Source organism: Syngnathus typhle, linkage group LG14 (assembly GCF_033458585.1).
Source record: "Syngnathus typhle isolate RoL2023-S1 ecotype Sweden linkage group LG14, RoL_Styp_1.0, whole genome shotgun sequence".
Taxonomy (NCBI): Eukaryota; Metazoa; Chordata; class Actinopteri; order Syngnathiformes; family Syngnathidae; genus Syngnathus; species Syngnathus typhle.
In genome coordinates, this window is record NC_083751.1 from 6,650,466 (window position 1) to 6,668,520 (window position 18,055).

At 38.4% G+C, this 18,055-nt stretch overlaps 2 protein-coding genes across 4 annotated transcripts; one reads left to right on the forward strand and one right to left on the reverse strand.

Moving 5' to 3' along the window:
• Positions 1-6,636, reverse strand: zgc:153738 (uncharacterized protein LOC558115 homolog). Its single transcript, XM_061297857.1, has 20 exons — positions 6,397-6,636; positions 4,639-4,702; positions 4,121-4,448; positions 3,927-4,046; positions 3,478-3,657; positions 3,335-3,406; positions 3,049-3,254; positions 2,884-2,968; positions 2,720-2,818; positions 2,562-2,637; positions 2,397-2,503; positions 2,248-2,325; positions 2,076-2,140; positions 1,580-1,662; positions 1,241-1,348; positions 973-1,172; positions 798-884; positions 536-713; positions 235-473; positions 1-135 (listed from the first exon to the last, which is right to left on the reverse strand). Exons 2-20 carry the CDS (start codon positions 4,647-4,649, stop codon positions 1-3), a joined length of 2,457 nt encoding a protein of 818 aa, XP_061153841.1. The 5' UTR covers positions 4,650-4,702; positions 6,397-6,636.
• Positions 6,637-6,960: 324 nt separating this feature from the next.
• alkal1 (ALK and LTK ligand 1) lies at positions 6,961-17,807 on the forward strand. Of its 3 annotated transcripts, none has more exons than XM_061296987.1 (6): positions 6,961-7,102; positions 7,248-7,517; positions 10,588-10,641; positions 11,192-11,275; positions 11,741-11,809; positions 13,649-17,807. In XM_061296987.1, the coding sequence occupies exons 2-5, from the start codon at positions 7,250-7,252 to the stop codon at positions 11,803-11,805; spliced, it is 471 nt and encodes a 156-aa protein (XP_061152971.1). In that variant the 5' UTR covers positions 6,961-7,102; positions 7,248-7,249; the 3' UTR covers positions 11,806-11,809; positions 13,649-17,807. The 3 variants fall into 3 exon arrangements, with proteins under 3 accessions (XP_061152971.1, XP_061152970.1, XP_061152973.1); XM_061296986.1 differs by lacking the exon at positions 13,649-17,807 and adding an exon at positions 12,533-13,054; XM_061296989.1 differs by lacking the exon at positions 13,649-17,807 and adding an exon at positions 12,533-13,054 and having other exon boundaries at positions 11,195-11,275.
• The last annotated feature ends 248 nt before the right edge of the window (positions 17,808-18,055 follow it).

The window sequence follows — 18,055 nt, forward strand, 5'->3', positions numbered from 1 at the left end:
TCATTTCTTTCCTTTTCCTTTTCCTTTTCCTTTCTTCGGGGGAGCTTTGTCTTTATTTAGCGCCTGTAGTGCTTCTTCTCTTTCTGCAGCCGCCTTAGCTCGCTTCTTTCCCAAGGGAGTCTTTGCATACCATTTCTGGACACACAAGCGTACACACAAATACAATTAAAATGGTTTAAATTTTCCTAAATAATATCTTGATAATCGTTGCGTGAAATAAAAAAAAAAAAGTACTTTTAAGGCTTCTTCCTTATCCTGAAACACGGGTGTGAACTTGGCTAATGGGGCCACGAACTCAATAGCGGTCAAAGGCCTCTTATCTTGCAGAAGGAGTCGTCTCTTGGTAATAACTTGCTGGATTGCCTGGATCATGAAACCTGGGGTGTAGCCATCGGAAATTTTTGACAAGGAGCTGAGGTCCAACGCTGACGTTATCTTCCCTCCGTGTTTTTCGATCAGTTGCTTCCACAAAACTGAAATCCGTTCATTTTAATACAAACTTGTTTGAGTTTAGCGTTAGTGTGTTGTTTCTTACTGAATCTGGATCCGTAGTCCGGCCTTGGGATGAGGATAACTTTTGTGTACATTTTACACATGGACTTGATTTCCGCACTTATGGGATCTTTGCTTGTTCCTATGACGAGAACACGATCTTCTTCTTTGATCAGCTTGAGAGCTTTGGGCAAATCTTTCTTCAAGCGTTTTGGTTCTAACTGGACATGTGTGGAGCGTTTTTAGTTAGAAAAGCTCGATGAAATTACATACGGTATTTTTTTTCTTCATATATTCAGACATACCGGCTTTTCCTCCTTGGGAACTTTCTTGTAGAACATTTTCTCTGCACCATCAATCAATATGACTGCAGGCTGCATCAATCTTGCGACCTGTAAATTATAATGTCAGGAGTTTTGGGGTTTTTTTTCTTTGCCATGACAATTTAAGAAGTGTTGGTAACATGAAATGTAAGCAAACCTTAAACACCAAATGGAGCATCATTGTCAGGCCACTCTTGCCGGGATACTTCCCAGCAATGTTGAGAGGGGAAAGGTCAAATAGGGTGGCGCCAGTCTCATGGCAGACTGCATGGACCAACATCTTCTTACCAACTCCTGGTGGGCCGGCTAGTAGAATGGCCTTTATAAAGGGGGCTTTCTGGTGGACTACCTGAGAACCTGCAAAGCACAAACAACTCATGATCATTCGAAACAATTCGTTTCCATTGTGTCTGTGAATCATCTACCTAAAGGTAGAATTCCATAGAGAGATACGATTTGTCGCACGTCTGCCATTGAAGGCATGGGTTCAATGTCATTCCGTCTCAGTGTGGTTCCAAGATAATTGAAGTCACCTTAAAAAAAAAGAAATTGATTACTCGGTTACTTCTGATCCGCATGAGCTCGGAGTTATCAACTCACACCAGAAGAGGGCAGCACATTACTGTGAAATAATAGAAATACACTCATTGGTCACATTAGGTCGACCGAATTAGAGCCACTCCAAGAACCATATTAAAAAAATCCACCTAATAAAGCATAAATCAAGTTTGTTGTATTGGAGAAAAATAATTACCATGACTTACCAATGTAGTCCTCCATTCGTACAGGTTTGACTTGCCTCAACAAACCCTCCTCCACCATCTCTTGACATAGAGACGCAAGACTCCTGCAAGGCATGAATGAGTTAACTACAGAAGATATAAAAAGTCGACACGAGGTTTGTCCGATAGGAATAAAAAAGGAGACCAACATGATTTTTTTTAGATTTTATTTATTTATTATTATTTTTTAATTAATGTTTAATTAATTTAATTAATGTGACCTATAACTTGCACTCAATTGATTTTTAAAAATCTATTCTAGAGGAGAAGTAAAAATGAAGGGCCCAAGATTATTTTTTTAATCCACTATTAATGGGACCTATAGCTTCTACAACTCAATTCATTTTTTTTTTTTTTATCTTTTAAAAAAGTAGGGGAAGTAAAAAAAAAAATCTTAAATATTATAGGCTTTACATATCCAATGTGTGTATTATTTTTCCACTAACTGACGCCAAAATACATTGCAAATATGTCTCACCTATCCGGTGTCAAATCTTTCTCCCCTTTTTTTTTCTTCTTCTTATCACGCTTGCCAGCTTTTTTCTGCAAATAGTGACATAGTTGGCGGGAGGAATTCAGGCAAAGCGGCCAAGTATCGCTGAAGTTGAGGCCTAGATTTTTGTTTGGTCTTTACTCAACACAATACCCACTTTTTTATAAACTTTAGCTGGGGTTTTTTCAACAGCAAGCCTCCAGTCTGCCAGTTCCTGTCTCATATCCTCATCGACCTGAGAAAGAAAACAATATTGATGTTGGCATACTGATTTTTCAACCCATCTAATCATCCCTAAATCATCACCTTAATCCGAATCTCTGACATAATGTCCACCCTTTTCTCCTCCTTGATCAGCTCCACCTCATGCCGCTGGTTAAAATTTTGAGTCTCAGTGCGGGTTTCCCAGAAATCTGTGGAGAAACTCATTGTGAGCGATTGTCTCGGTTTAACGGCTTAAAGTTGAATTACCGGCATAGGTTTTATTGCACATTTCCAAATCTGCCAAAAAAGCAGATGGTAACATCACCAAGGCATCCTCTTCTTCCTGTGTGATCATTCATATTACATGATGGATTTAGTTTTTAATTATTCTCGTTTCATCAATGCGAGAGACAAATTAATTTTACCGCAGCCTTCTCCTTGGATTTTTTTGCATCTTTCTTGTCATTGCCCTTTCCTTTTTTATTTTTGTCATCCTCTTCATTTTCTTCCATTTCTTTCACTACCTAAAAAAGTAAATAAAAACAATAATCATGATGCCTGCATATCAACTTTTCTAAATGTGTTTTACCAGCTGATAATCCTTTTCAGCAAAAAGTATGGCTGATCCTCCCTCATCCTCATCTGGAAAGTCTGGGAATACTCCTGTTAGGTTACTGAAAAAGAAGAAATACCTTAAATAAGTTGCTCAACAATTTAAACACAAATCAAAACAAGAGCTTTGTGTCCAACTGACCGACATTCAATAAACCACTGCCTGATTTGTTCCTTCATGTTGTTGCCTATGTCTTGACCCTCCACCTCGATCAGTTGGCTTGTGATTTCAATCACAGCTTTTTGGTAATCATCCTGATGTTCCTTCTGCCTCTGTCGGATGGCCATTTCGTTGGCTTGGGCAGTGATTATGGCCTCACATGGTGCCTGGTATTTTGGATGTGGGATCTGACAGAAAAGTTTACAATATAAAATAACAGTTTTGGTGACGCCTGTGAATAAAGTAGAATTTGCACAACTTTAGTTACCATTCCCAGAAAAGTCATATCTTCAATGCGAGCAGCCTTTGTTTTCTTCCTCTCTACATAACCCCTCCAAACCTTCAAATTAAAATCAACAAAATTGGTGAAACTAAAGAAAAACATTCGGGGGATTTTTGACAACAAAGAACCTTCTGGATGCGGATTGCGGCTCGGTCCATGTCAGCGGGCTTGGGCGCCTCAGCCATGGGTATCTTGCTCAATCTTCGACTGGCTTCATTCAAGGCTGCCCTCAGGCGACCTTGGCGTGCCCTCTCTGCCACTTGAATGATTTGGATGGCCTCATCTTGACTCATGCCCTTTATTGCATGCTAATATGCCCGTGGAGAAATACACAATACCAGCTTTCATTAGATACACTTGTGCAATCTAATGTATTGTTGAATGCGTTCGAAACCAGTTTTTTTTCCAAATACAATTCACCCTTTATGTACTTATGATCCCAAGTACCGAGACTTGAAGTACTTTTGATAAATACAATTTAATTTAACACAATGCCAAATCTTAAGTATCAGCGGCTTATATCATCAGTCTCCATGATCCCAAAGAATAAACCCTGTATCAGCCCACCATTACTGACTTTTTGCATTCCAGTAGTCTCCACTGCTTGAAGGATATTAGCAAGCATTGTTGCGTTCTCTTCAGTTGCTTGGCTGCGTTCACTCAAAAAATAGTGCGGGATGGGAATCTCAAGGTCAGCCTGGTGAGAGAAGTGTTGGCAGGAGTTAAACCAACTTGATTTTATTAAATCTAGTTGTCAGGACTCCAACTTACAGGTGTGAGCTTTAGGTCGTGCAGGACATCATCCATGTAATGATACTCGCATAACTCTTTTTCCACCATTTCCTTCCTCAACTCTAAGACTCGACCCATTACACTTTCGAGGGTATGCAGAATAAGTCGCCTCTTCTGAGGCTGCACCACCTGATCGTAGACCTTCTCTAGTTGTCTGAAAATCTGCAAATAGCGCACGTACAGCATGGCCACTCTCTGGAAGAATAACACTCGGTCCTTTTCTGGCGGAATAGGCTGAGGGGGAACTTCATCGACTAAAAGACGACTCAACTCCACTTGGGCCTCTGCCCACAGCTCATTGTATGTCCTGGGAAGGAAATTCAGTCATTAGTAGGAAGAAAAAAAAATACATGAACACTTAGGCCGACTATGCTGCTGTATTTTAATGTTGATTATGATATTGGTACATAGCACAACAATTGTAGGTGGAACTTGGGGTAAATATTGTAAACAAATGATGCGTTAGTCTAACTCCTGTGATCGCTGGGAACGTTTACCTTTGTGACATTTTTTTGGAACAGAGGTGGGATAACTCTTAGTCAAGTCTCCTTAGGGTGGAAGCTGTAAAAAAAGCAATTAAAAACTGTGATGTGAACATAACATTTAATTGTTCCCGGGACAATTCGATTTACACTCCTTTTTAGATATATGAATAAGATATAACAATAGTTATACACAATAGACTATTAATTTGAGATCAGAAGTCATATAAATGCTAATTTCGTGTTCATTTTTAGTAGGGATTTTCATAACTGCTGGGAATATATTTCTTAAATATTGGTGCAGATTTTAAGAGAGAAACACAGAAGTAAACACATGCTTTGCTATAGCGTACCACAATTTATTTGAAGCTTTGCCTTGGGTTTGACCCCTGCATACAATCTGTGTGAAACAAGTTAAACATGGTGGCAGTAATCCTGAAGTAATTCCTCATTCCTTTGACTCCTGAGCAGTGTTAACCATTGAGCCCTTGCAAACGGAGGGACTACTACCCTAACCAGATGCACGTAATGTATCTAAAAAAAAACAACATTTTTGATCACTTACTTGCAATGCAACCTCGCCTCTATTTTTTGCACATCATGCTCGTGCTGTGATTCAAATCCCCGCCCATGATGTATGGTCAAATGGGATTAATTTATTTCGCCATTGTTTCTTCTTTCTGCACCGGCATAGATGTTAATTGTAGAATGTGCAGCAAAAAAAAAAAAAAAAAACCCACAATATTAATCTTGATCGCCGCCCCTTCAGTTGCCGTACTTAGGTCACACTATCATGACGCATCCACGCTGACCTCATGTTTTATTACGTAATTAACTTATGACGTGTGTTTTTTTTTAAAATCAATTTTACACCACGAGCGCTGCTAAATTCTCCTGAATTCCAATGTCATTATTTTTATTAACACTGAAAATGACTATGATCGCCAATTTCATCCAAACTTGAGTATAAACACCCGCAATGGTTAATTAATTACATTTAACAGTAACTACGATCATCCACGCAAAGGAAATTAATTAATGAAAAATGATTGATTACATCACTTTAAGTGTAATTTGTGGTACAAAAAAAATGAACAATTAGGTATGACGTTACTTTATAAAGTCAATCGTCAAAACACGTACCTCGAGATGAAGTTGGTTGCCATGGAAACGGAAAACAATGTCAGAATATTTTAGGTTTTACAACGAGCCTAAGGCGTCACACTGCCACCTACTGAACCGGAATGTAATGTATTTCAATGTAGCGCCTCTAACAAAAAAGTCGGGGATTTTTTTTAAAAAAACAAACAAACAAACAAATAAACCAAAACTTCCATGACGTTGTATCGTAATTACATTGTGAAATGCTCATTCAATCGATCTTGTCAAAAACGTAATTAACAAAATATAGCTATGTTCTAAAATTGAACACAACTAAATTAAAATAAAATAAAAGAAACACAGGCAAATAAAAACTCCGTGATGGATTAAAATCATGGCCCTGTTTGCCTTATTTTGTACTTTGTCATTGATTATTTTGAAATACAGTATAAGTTTTGCTTAAATCCCCAGAAAATATGCAAAAGCAATAAATGTTAAAGCATGTTTCTCCCAATTAACATATTTCATTGAAATACCAAACACAAATTCTACTACATGTTTGGGGCTATTTATTCCGACTGTATACAGCAGATAGTTGGTTCTTATTTTTATTATGTGTGATGTGAATTGTGTAGACGCTGGTAAGCAACAGGTGAGTCAGCAGCAACTTACCACGAAGCAAGTGAAGAAAAGTGAACTAACACGGCCATTCCTCGTTTATTTTGCCTTTACAATACAACGGGGAATACAAGAGAAGGGCATCAACGGATTAGTTATTGCAGTGATTGACTCCCATGATCATATCATAACCGATGAAACCGCCGACAGGGAGGAAAAAAAAAGTCTGGTAAGGCGGTCACCAGACCTCTGACAGGGGTACAAAAACATCCCACATGTTGACGAGCCCGTGAAGCATCACGCGTACTGCTCGGGACGACGTCCAACTTTTTTCCTTTGGGAAAAGAAAAAGAAAACAACCGCAACTTGTTTTTGCGGGTGTTTGGCTCCGGATTGCTTACTTTCTCGAGTTGAAATATTAATATCGTGGCATCATAAGACATTCATGCATGGGATGCTTTTGGGGTAAAAAAAAAAAAAAAAAAAAGAATTGCATGAGTTAAGTTGCACTGTGCGCAAAGGAGGGGCGCAGCGTGCCCAAGTGAGCGAACGCCGCGGGATGAAACGGCACCAAGGATGTCAACCTTGCTTAGCCACCCACACGAAATCGATTGTATTACCCCCAAGAAGCCGACTGCTCCACATATAAATAGAGACGGGAGAATATTGCTCCAAAACCGGTGGTGAACAAGAAGATCGAGCTCGCTGCAACCAGGACCAAGTTTATTCGAGAAGTCAGCTGTGTCCACTCAACACTCTAGTAAGTGTAACACTTGTTTCTCTTTGCAACACTCTAACAAGCATGCAAGTTTTGCACATTTTAAGTCAACATTTTCTGGATTCAATCATGAGATACAAATGTTTGCCTTTTGGATTCAATGGACTTGTTTTTGTTGGTTTGTTAGTCATGCAGGTGGAGAGGAAATGGCACATACTCTTGACTTTCCTCCTTCTGCTCATCACCTCCGGCCAGTGCGTGGACAACAAGGAGGTCAAGCAGGAGAGAAGAGCCCTGTTGGATTTAATCCTACAGGTGATCAGATACAGACAGCAATGGAACAAACACATTTCCAGGCGTTGCAGTGGGGAAGTCTTCACGTCCCTTCAAGACCTGAGGTTGTCCTCCCGTGAAAAGCCTCTGTACGTTCCCAGGCTGGATAACAGTAAACTGATAGGTAAGCTGATAAGATTTATTTTTAGCATGTGATGATCAAAGCATAATCCGTCATTTTAGCGTGGGAGACATCTGTCATTGTCGGCGTCTGAATTGTCCAACATAGTTTTAAAAGCCGGAGTAAGTTTGACTTCTTTGAAAGCTTGCGTATTATTGGATATGGATAACATCTCTTGTACCGTACAGTACATGATAGAATTGACCCGTTGCACTTGAAGCCCAAAAAATATTTTAGTTTGCATAGCCTAACTTTCCACTCGCTGTAAGTGGAAAATCTTAGCCACATTCCAGTTGTGCTTTAGTGATGGATGGGTGCAGAAAGCAAAGATAGGAAGACTAAATTCCCCAAGGAGAGGTGTCACTGTTGCAAACATGAATGACTCATTCAATGATTCAGTGAGGAATCCAAAAGCATGAATGGTGACCGTCGCTCAACGATGACAAAAAGACTGTTGAGCTCTGTTATGACACAAAAAAAAAAATGGGAGTCTTTGCACTCACCAAAAAAATACTATAGCATTATCTATTATTTTATTAAACCCAACCTGCATATTTTTCATCAATCACACCGATTTGGGATCTTGGCGTCTATCTCTCCTTTGAATTCGGGGCACTTAAAGAAACAATTATCCACTCTCAAATTCACAATTTAAAGTCTTTATAGAACATACACGTTTGGAACCCACGCAAGCAGGGTTTGCAATCCTGTACATTTTTCTCTGAAAATGTTACAAGCTGTTACCTTGGAGTCATAGCCCCAAAGCACCTGCTGTATAAAAGCACTTGCCATTTTAGGCATTTGATATTCCAAAGCAAACTCAGACAATTTGGATCTAAATGTCTTGGCCAATTTTTTTCATTTCAAAAATTTCAAAATATAAATTATAACCATAGATGAATATCTACTGAGAGACAATGGTGAATCCTCAATGGTAAAGTATGTGCAGTAGGACCTGATTAAATGGAAATAATCCACTTTGCCTGCTGTTGAGATTTTCCTCAACATGCCAGTGAGTCTTCTCATGTTGGAGAGGTGTTTCTCAGCCCAATCTCACATCAGCCTGTGCAATCGGAAAAGCACCTTTCTCAGACCAGTGGGTGGATGGAATTTATCTTGTGAGGATACAAAATAAAGCATATCAGCAAATGATGCGTGTGATGCTACCAAAGTACAGTGGTCACGCAATGATAGATGTTTTGAACACATTGAGAGGGCAAAGAGAAATCAAACAGTAATGTGATTAGATGAAGTTGTATTGCCTTGATGGAAAGTAATCCACTGTAAGGATCTCGCCAGTCTTGGCATGTGTCTTAAGACTTTAATATTGGTTTGTCTATGTCCTTGTCCAAAGTTTTTGTCCATTTGAGGAAAGCCAGTAGATAGAGCGTTAAGACCTTCACCATTCAGCTCCTTCTTTAGCGGGACATGAAGAGTCCGCATCACTTCTCCTAATATGTCTTCAGATTAGCACACATCAAAATCATATGATTTTTTTCCCCCTTCTTTCAAAAATTAATAATAAGTAATGGAGATAATGTCTGTGCATTTGATGGACTCAGGTTACTTTGGATCATTTGTTAAAGTGATTTGTGAGTAAGTGAATATATTTAGTATGCTGTGTCTCTGGTGGTACCACGAATTAAAGTCCGGAAGCATTTAGAGATACATCGGATTCTATTCTGTTTGCTTTGAGTCTGCTAACTCGCTTTGTGTACGTAACAGCGGCCAGCTTGAGCGCTCATAGGATCCGGGCTAATGGAGATTCCGACTCAAAAAGTCCTGATTCAGTTTAAGATTCAAATAATGAACCTTGGGTTGCGGTTCCACAGAATAGCCCATAATTGTTTTCCCAGTCCCGTAAGATTGACCTGGTTTCTTCAGAAGCATATTATTCGTAAGGTACAATATCCCTTTGCCACAACCCAAACAAAAGATTAACTTTTGCCGATCAAAGGGTTTTACTGGGCTTAACATTTTACACTTGTATCAAGTGCAGGAAAGGCTTGAGGTGCAACTCTGACATGAATCACTATTGCAATATAATAGAAAATTAACTGTAACTGTGCTATTGTTTTTACTGTATGCTGTAACAGTCCCTCGCATGTACAGTATTTTCATTTTTTATTTTCCTTGTGTTCATTATTGAAATAAATCTAGAGCAAGTATACTGACGGTCCCGCACAGTATTTTCATTTTATGTTTTTGCTTGTGTTCATTATTGAAATAAATCTAGAGCAAGTTTACTGCCGGATAAAAAGAAATTGACTGCGGTTGCCATATTTCTAATCTAAATTCCCGTACAGTGCGTTCCTGAGTCCGGGGCTGAGTCTAGGCCACATGCCTACTTGGACGGACTTATTCTGATGAGTATTAAATTCTCATACAGTAAGCTCTTTAGCCTGTTAGCATGTACTGTGTGTTATAAGAGACCTGCTTATACAGACGGTTGTGGTGTCTAGTCTTAATAGTATCTGATATTCATATTCAAGATGAACAATACTTCACAACAGATTTTAACAGATTATTCCACATTCTCTATTTTTACTTTCATGAATTAATCCACAAATTTCAAAGCAATGGTTTCACCTTCCCCAATGAACTTGAGCGACCCCTTGGCCAAAATCCAGACACGTGGTTGGTCAGTGAGGAGTCACGGGTGACTCATAAAATCTTGTGGATTACTCTAATGTGTCCACTGTGCAAAATTACAACAGATCTTGGGAGTTCAAGAGTCAACACCCAGTTAAATATCAACGCTGGGAAAAGAATTCCCATGTGTCCCTGACATGATCGATAGGTAACATAAGAGTTTGGGTGACACCATAGGCTGGTTTGGAGTTACCTGGCGTAATTTTTTTTAATACCCATTCAGGTGGTTAGACCTTACCGCTGTCCTCTGTTTGAATTAGAATGAAAGATCTGAATGAAGGAGGGCGTGAGGAGTGAAAACGGCTGACTTCAGTCCGATGAAACAATACAAGTTTATTTATATTGCACATTTCACCACAGCTTCAGCTGTAATAAAGTAGACAGTAATAAATGAAGTAATAATTTCTCATTTTCTTTCCAGAAATTGTTCCCCGAGATCTAAACATGAAACACAAGTTCATTCAGCACTTCACAGGTAAGAACCAAATAGTTTGGTTCCATGCTTGACTAAAGCACACAGCTGCCTTTTAAAACATTGTAAGGTTATTTTGTTTGGCACGCAGATCAAGCGGCGCGTACGTAGCTCTTTTCTCATGCAAGAATGGCCTGGAGCATTTAAGAAATGATTTGTATTCCTCGCTAAGCCAACAAACTGATTAAGGCAAAAAAAGAAAAAATCGAGCTGCTGCGGGGTTGAGGCTTACAAGGCAGCAATGTAGAAAAACGGCACATTGTCTAAAGCTGAGCGATTTAAGTGAACAGCGACACGAGGGTAAGCTGATTATTTGTCTCAGGACCTGGATAGACTTCATTAGTGGTGTGAAAACCGGTAATCTCAAATGAAATTTCGATTGCAAATGTCGACTCGATCTTTTCATTCACTTAAACTGTTAATGCCACTTTTTTTTTCCTGTCAAGAGAGTCACCCTAGCTTGGACTGTGAGCTGTTTAATTTTTGTAATAAAAAGAAATTATGAAGCCCAGAAGCTTGATTTGTGTTGGCTGATGAGACCTTTTCTATCAAGCAGGACCAGTCAAGTTCTCATCGGAATGCAGAACACATTTCGACAGACTTTATCACAACACAAGAGATTGCTCAAGACCAGCATGTATGTATACCCTCTTTTTGCCTCATCTAAAAGAAGAAACAATGTTGGTTAACTTGTTGTTGTTTTTTTTCACTAAAACTGCAACCAAAGCCACAGGCCGCAATATAAATTTGCCTTTTAAACTCTCAACACATTATTAGAATGCGTTTCCCAAATGTATTCATTTAAGATGAACAATACATACAGTAAATACTGTGTCGTCCTTAGAGACAATCACATCTTGATTAATAGATTAAATAATTCTAAACTACATATGATAAAATATCAATAATATCAAATTATTGATGTCAGATTGATATTTTGTGTAATTATTATTGCATATATATATATATATATATATATATATGTATATCTATGTCTATATCTATATCTATCTATATATGTATATATATATGTATATATATGTATATCGTAGCTAGTATAAATGTGCTCTTTACTCATGACCTTTGTCCCTTTGTTTTTCAGATTACAAAAGATGCGCCAGATTGCTGACACGCTTAGCAATGAGTCCACTCTGCGCACAATCCTAGATATGTAAGTTAAAAATTTTATTGTCTTACATAATGAGGTCAATTATAAGAGAATCAATCAGATTTTCTCTTTGGCAATTTTTCTTTTATTGGTGAATGATTTTTGACCATTCACACACAATTACACTCAATACGATAGATAATTGTGAATCTTATCATTGCGTCTCAGTTTTATTTTACACATTGTAAACTTGTTGCACACCAAAGAGCAGCTTTTAAAAAGGATTTTATGCCTTGCTCAAGGACACTACGCCTCTAAGCCAAAAGCTTGGGACCAGGAAGAATAAATCAGAATCTGGTCAGTTCTTTTTTTTGAAGCCATGTGTGATGACTGCAGTCTGATCCTCAATGCGTCGTGACTCAATTAAGTGCTCTCAGAGGATGCAATTAGGAGCCACTGCTGAGTGATTGCTTTAACAGACTTCATCCACTCAGTACTTCACTTTTTTTTTTTTTTCTTTCAAAAATGTTTCTCCTGTGTAATGGAACTGTGATGAGCAAATTGACAGGGCTGACACATCTTTGGGTGAATCACGTAATGAGGTGCCCTCCACATTTTTCTGTGCAAATTTGTATAAATGTATATCCCACTTTTAAATAATGTGCGCTTGACTCATCATTTGTGAATGAGGAGTCATAAATAATCCTCTTTGTCGAGAAAGTCCAAGTACACGACTGCTTTGCGTATTCAGAAGTGCTTGAATAGATTATATTCTTTTCCCGCCAGGTCCCAACATGATGGAGGAACGTTTTGCCAAGAAAGTGCCTTCAAATATACCCGAACATTGTTACTGTTAATAATGTTTTCTTTTGCTACTGCTAATGTTTTTATTTTGCTACCACTACTTGACATTACCATAAATGCTATTTGACATGTTGAATAATTTCACATGGCTTTTATTTCCCTCAGTATTTCATATCCTAGCACATTGACTGCAATATTAACTATTATGTGTTATATTAATTTAATATTTGACATATTAGGAAGGTGTGTGCTGTATACATTTTCCACCAGAGTTGAATTATTTTGCTTATGATGGCAAAGAGAAAGTTTTTTCCTTTCTGCTTATGACTCAAGTCCCCTATTATTGTTACTATAACTATAAGTCTGCCTTGTATCATTTGTCATACTCTTCTCTTCATCACCTTTTTATTTGGCACTTGAGTGATTGCTCACTATGAGAACCTGGAGAATGACAACAAAATTGATAACACTGCACTATTGAACAATAAAGACTATTGAAGCAGAGCATCAACAATGCATTGAGATTCTCTTCAAATAAAATCCAGATGAAATTATAAATTCTACAAAGAGCGTGTTGTAGTTTAAGCCATTTACATAGATCTCAATAAGAGATCTCGGCTCAGCTGTGTTAAAGCGTGCAACCTTTAAACATGATCACGATGCAAGACTTTTGCTTTTCCAGGAATCTGCCGGATAAGGCGTTACCCAAAACAGAACAACTGCATCATTACAGATGTGCTGTTATCGTTGGCAGATTGCAATACTCGATGTCAGCCACTCTGAACTTGTTGAGATTAAAAGTGGTTGAGCAATACGACTTGTGCTGAAACTTGGATAAGCAAACTCTTTGAAAAGGAGCACAAACACATTGTTGGCGTATTCTGAAATATTAAGACACCCAATCTTTATCGATTGATAAATCAACAATTTGGCTGGTCATCTCAACCCCATGTTGAATTAAGATAAACAGCGGATATAAAAGTTTACACACCCCTGTTCAAATATCTAGTTGTCTAATATTAAAATATAACACCACAATCAATCATTTCAAAACTTTTTTCCAACAAAAATCTTTTCCTTTTGTTTTTTTCCCCTCAGGGGTCGCCACAGCGAACCATCTGTTTCCATCTCACCCGATCCTGCGAATCCTAACTAACTTCATGTCCTCTTTTACTTCATCCACAAATCTCCTCTTGACCTCATGCCGGGTGGTTCCATCCTCAGCATCCTTCTATCAATACATTCATCATCCCTCCTCTGAACATGTCCCAACCAACCCAGTCTGGCTTTATCTCCAAAACACCTAACACGCCCTGTCCCTCTGATGCACTCGTTCCTGATCTTATCCAACCACGTCATTCCCAAAGAGAACCTCAGCATCTTCATCTCCGCCACCTCCATCTCTGCCTTCTGTCTTTTCCCCAGTGCCACTGTCTTATCCACTTTTCCTTAAATGTTTTGCTGTTACTCTTTTATCACACATCACCCCTGATACTTTTCCGTTCCACCCTACTTGGATGCACTTCTTCACCTCTTTTCCACACTCTCCGTTGCTCTGGGCTTTTGATCCTAAGTACTTAAAATAATTTACCTTCTGGAGCTCTACTCCCTCTAGTCTCACCATTCCATTTGGTTCCCTCTCATGTACACACATGTATTCTGTCTTCTTTTGGTTAATCTTCATTCCCCTCCTTTTCAGGGCATACGTCCACCTCTTTAGATTTCCTTCCACCTGCTCCATACTTTCACTTACAGATCACAATGTTATCTGCTAACATCATGGTCCATGGAGATTCCTGTCTCAACTTGAATGGCATCTATTGTTGAACGTATTTTTTCCTCTTGTATAAAATTTAAGAACATTGCCTATATAATACACCGGGAAAAAATATTTTCAATCAAAGTCAAAGTCAAAGTCAGCTTTATTGTCAATCTCTCCACGTCACAACACACAAAGAGACCGAAATTACGTTATTCTCTATCCCACGGTGACGAGACACATAACACGATAGACATACAAGTACGCGACACAATATAAAAACAAGAAGGCAAAAAATTCAAACAATCAATAGTAAGAACCTGAGTTGAACTATTCCACTGCACTCTAGATTTTTTTGTGTATCTCAATCAGATAGTATTTTGATTTATGATGATGAAAAGGCTGAACATTTTTCTTCTCACTCATCAGAGTCCTGCAATTACTGGCATGTGTCTACCATTACACAGTTTAAACCTGACAACTATCAAAACAAACCTAGAAAGAAAAAAAAACTGGAAGTGTTTCTTCTTTTATTTGTGCCAAATGTGAAAATTGCTCATTTCCACTCATCCAAAATCCTGCATGTTTGTTTTCAAAGCTTCCCAAAAGTTGAACAGAGCAAGGCTGTGCGTTCAATCCAAATCTAAAAGAGACCATCTCGGTAGGGAATTTAGACAATGTCCTCACAATATCTCATTGTCACAAAATTCGACATAACCAGGAAAACAGGATCTGCCGTTGTCCATCCCATCCATCTGTCCTGTCTTCAGAGCCGCGCCTCGGGAACAGTTAGCGGTTATTTAATGGGTGGGGGTAGTTCACAACAAAAATATTTAGCAAATAGGATTTTCCTCTGGGTACTGACAGAAAGTGAGAAAGAAACAGGCTTAGCCAAAGATAACAGAAGCTCATTTCTCATGCAGGTGTGTTTTGATGGCTTTTTGAAGTTCAAAATGTTCTATTTTCTATATAGTGCCTGTCCTCAAAGATTATTTTTTTGTTTAATGTGAATGTGTTTTAATCAAATCATTATTTACAATTTTTCTGTTGATTTAGCCACAGTGTTAAAGTTCACACTGTAATGTAAGCTTAGTTTCAAAATATTAAATGTTTTGTTTTTGATAAACAGATTTTTTACACCACTTCACTTGGAAATTGGTGCAAAAAGTTTGATAACCGTTGCTCAAGACATACGTATACATCTAATGTACAATATAGCATAAAAATTTAATAATCATTTTCAGGACTACCGTATTTTCCGGACTATAAGGCACACCGGACTATAAGGTGCACCTTCAACGAATAGCCCATTTTAAAACTTTGTCCTTATATAAGGCGCACCGGACTATAATGCATCATGTCAGATTTTTAACCCAAATCAAATCATTCTCCATTTCATCTTTTTTATTTAAACTTCAGACGCAACAAATTACTTTATAATCACAAAATAATGATCCATGGTCTTTTCGATTCATGATTCATAGTCTTCAGCGGGCCACTTATGATTGATTTCATGACACAATGCTTCGGGCCAGTTTAAATTTAGGAATTTGGTCCATATATAAGGCACACCGGACTATAAGGCGCACTGTCGACTTTTGAGAAAATACTGGGTTTTTAGGTGCGCCTTATAGTTCGGAAAATACGGTATTATTTTTCCACCATTGTACAGTTCAATTGGCAAAGTTTTAACTATATTCCCCAACTTTAATCTCCATCAAAGCTTTTCCCTGACACGTGATAATTACTTGAACCATAGGCAAGCAGTGGCGGTGGCTTCCGCTCCAGCTATAAAAGGATTAGCCAGCTAAAAATACAGCATGCTCCTCATGGGGACACATTCGGGATCCCTTTCGCCTCTGGGTGGCCGGGGCACGGATGCACGTCGGTAATCTGAAGAGGATATCGCTTATCTGGAGACAAACAGCCTAGATTGAGAGAGGAGACAGAAGATGCGCTTGGGACGGCATGTGGGAGGGCTGTAACACAATTACACACAAGCACCAAACCTCCTCTGCTACCACTGAGAAATACCACCACAATAAATTGTCCGCAGAAACCATTTGCTTCCTGTCAGCCTGCACCATCTGAACCAAATCTTTATCCCCCTCGCACCAACATTTTTTCATTGATTTACTCATGCATTTTGCTCCTTGAACTTCCAATGCTCTAAAAGCATGCATGTCATTTTATTCAAGAGAGCTTATTTTTGTGATTGATATATACATATGTACATATATATGCACATGCAATGGAATGTAACCAGTAATAAATAACCTAGCTAGATTAGTTTTATTCTTATGTTGGAATGTAACCTGTAATAAATAACCTAGCTTGTCCCATCCTACACAACGTCGTAAAACTCCCCCTGCTATGCTTTGACTAGAGGTCAAGGGCTTTCTCTTCTCTATCCAGTCCACTGTCACCCCCACCCTGTTTCTCTTAATAAAAATGCTCTTGCAAGAGGCCAGAGTCAGACCTCATTCGATCATCGCTGTACGCACAGCGAGGAATGACTCTCCACCTGCAGGTGTCTAAAAGGACTTAATTGTCTCCCGTGTGGTTCTTGCAAAATAAGTTAGAGTGAGCACCACTGTAACAAATATGGATTTGTGGATGAGGACTGATTTATTGAAGTAAGCTTTACGTGTTTATTTTGTGTGTTGTGTGATATTAACGTTTGAGCAATGTTGAGTTATTGATATATTGTTGTTGTTTTCACTATTTCGAGTGTTACTATATTGTGATTGCATTAACGTTTGAGCAACGTTGAGTTATTTATTCTATGCGCCTTATAATCCGGTGCGCTTTATATGTGGACAAAGTTTTAAAATGGGTCATTCATTGAAGGTGCACCTTATAATCCGGTGCACCTTATAGTGTGGAAAATACAGTATACTATACGCATATATGTACCCCTAGACATGTATACATATATACGTGCATACATAGTATATACATCTTCACATATATGTGTATATGTGAATGTGTATATAAGTATTTGATCAATATCAGAAGTTTATATCAATACTTTGTTATATACCCTTTGTTGGCAATGTCAGAGGTCAAACTTTTTCTGTAAGTCTTCATAAGGTTTTCACACAGTGTTGCTGGTATTTTGGTTCATTGATACGATTTCAAGGAGTGCTGAAGCTTTGTTTGCTTGGAAGTTGTTGGCTTATTCTGTATCAAGGCTCTTTAGAGAATTCTTTTTATTGATTTTTTGCGAGCTTGTGGCTTTACTTTGAGATATTGGTCTGACGTGTTTATTGAGGGACAGTTGGATGAACCTGTTTTTCAAAATCAAACTTCTATAAATCGCTGATTCATCCAGGGTTTTTTTTTGTGTTGTCTCTTGATGGCCCGGAACTAAATCAGGTATAAATCCCACCCCTTGGATGCATGTTTTCAGGTGCTGAGTGTGAGACAATTTCAATTTGTAAAAGCATCTCCTCATGAATTAAACCTCACTGTCAAGTGGCTTCCAAAGCATATAAACATTTGTAATTTGGTTAACCTTTTTGGCTCTCACTAAAACACTTCCCACGCCAACGTTTCTGGCAAGATTATGACTAGCATGACCTCAAACCTAAACATGGCTCTTTATGACGTATATTCTACTCCCTGTAATACGCACCAGAAATTTTTTGGCAAAGCTGAACATTTTAATCCAATTTAATAGTGCCCAAGGCTTCCTTCGAGCATGTCAGCTTTATTTATAGCAATCACATTACAGCTTTGATGGC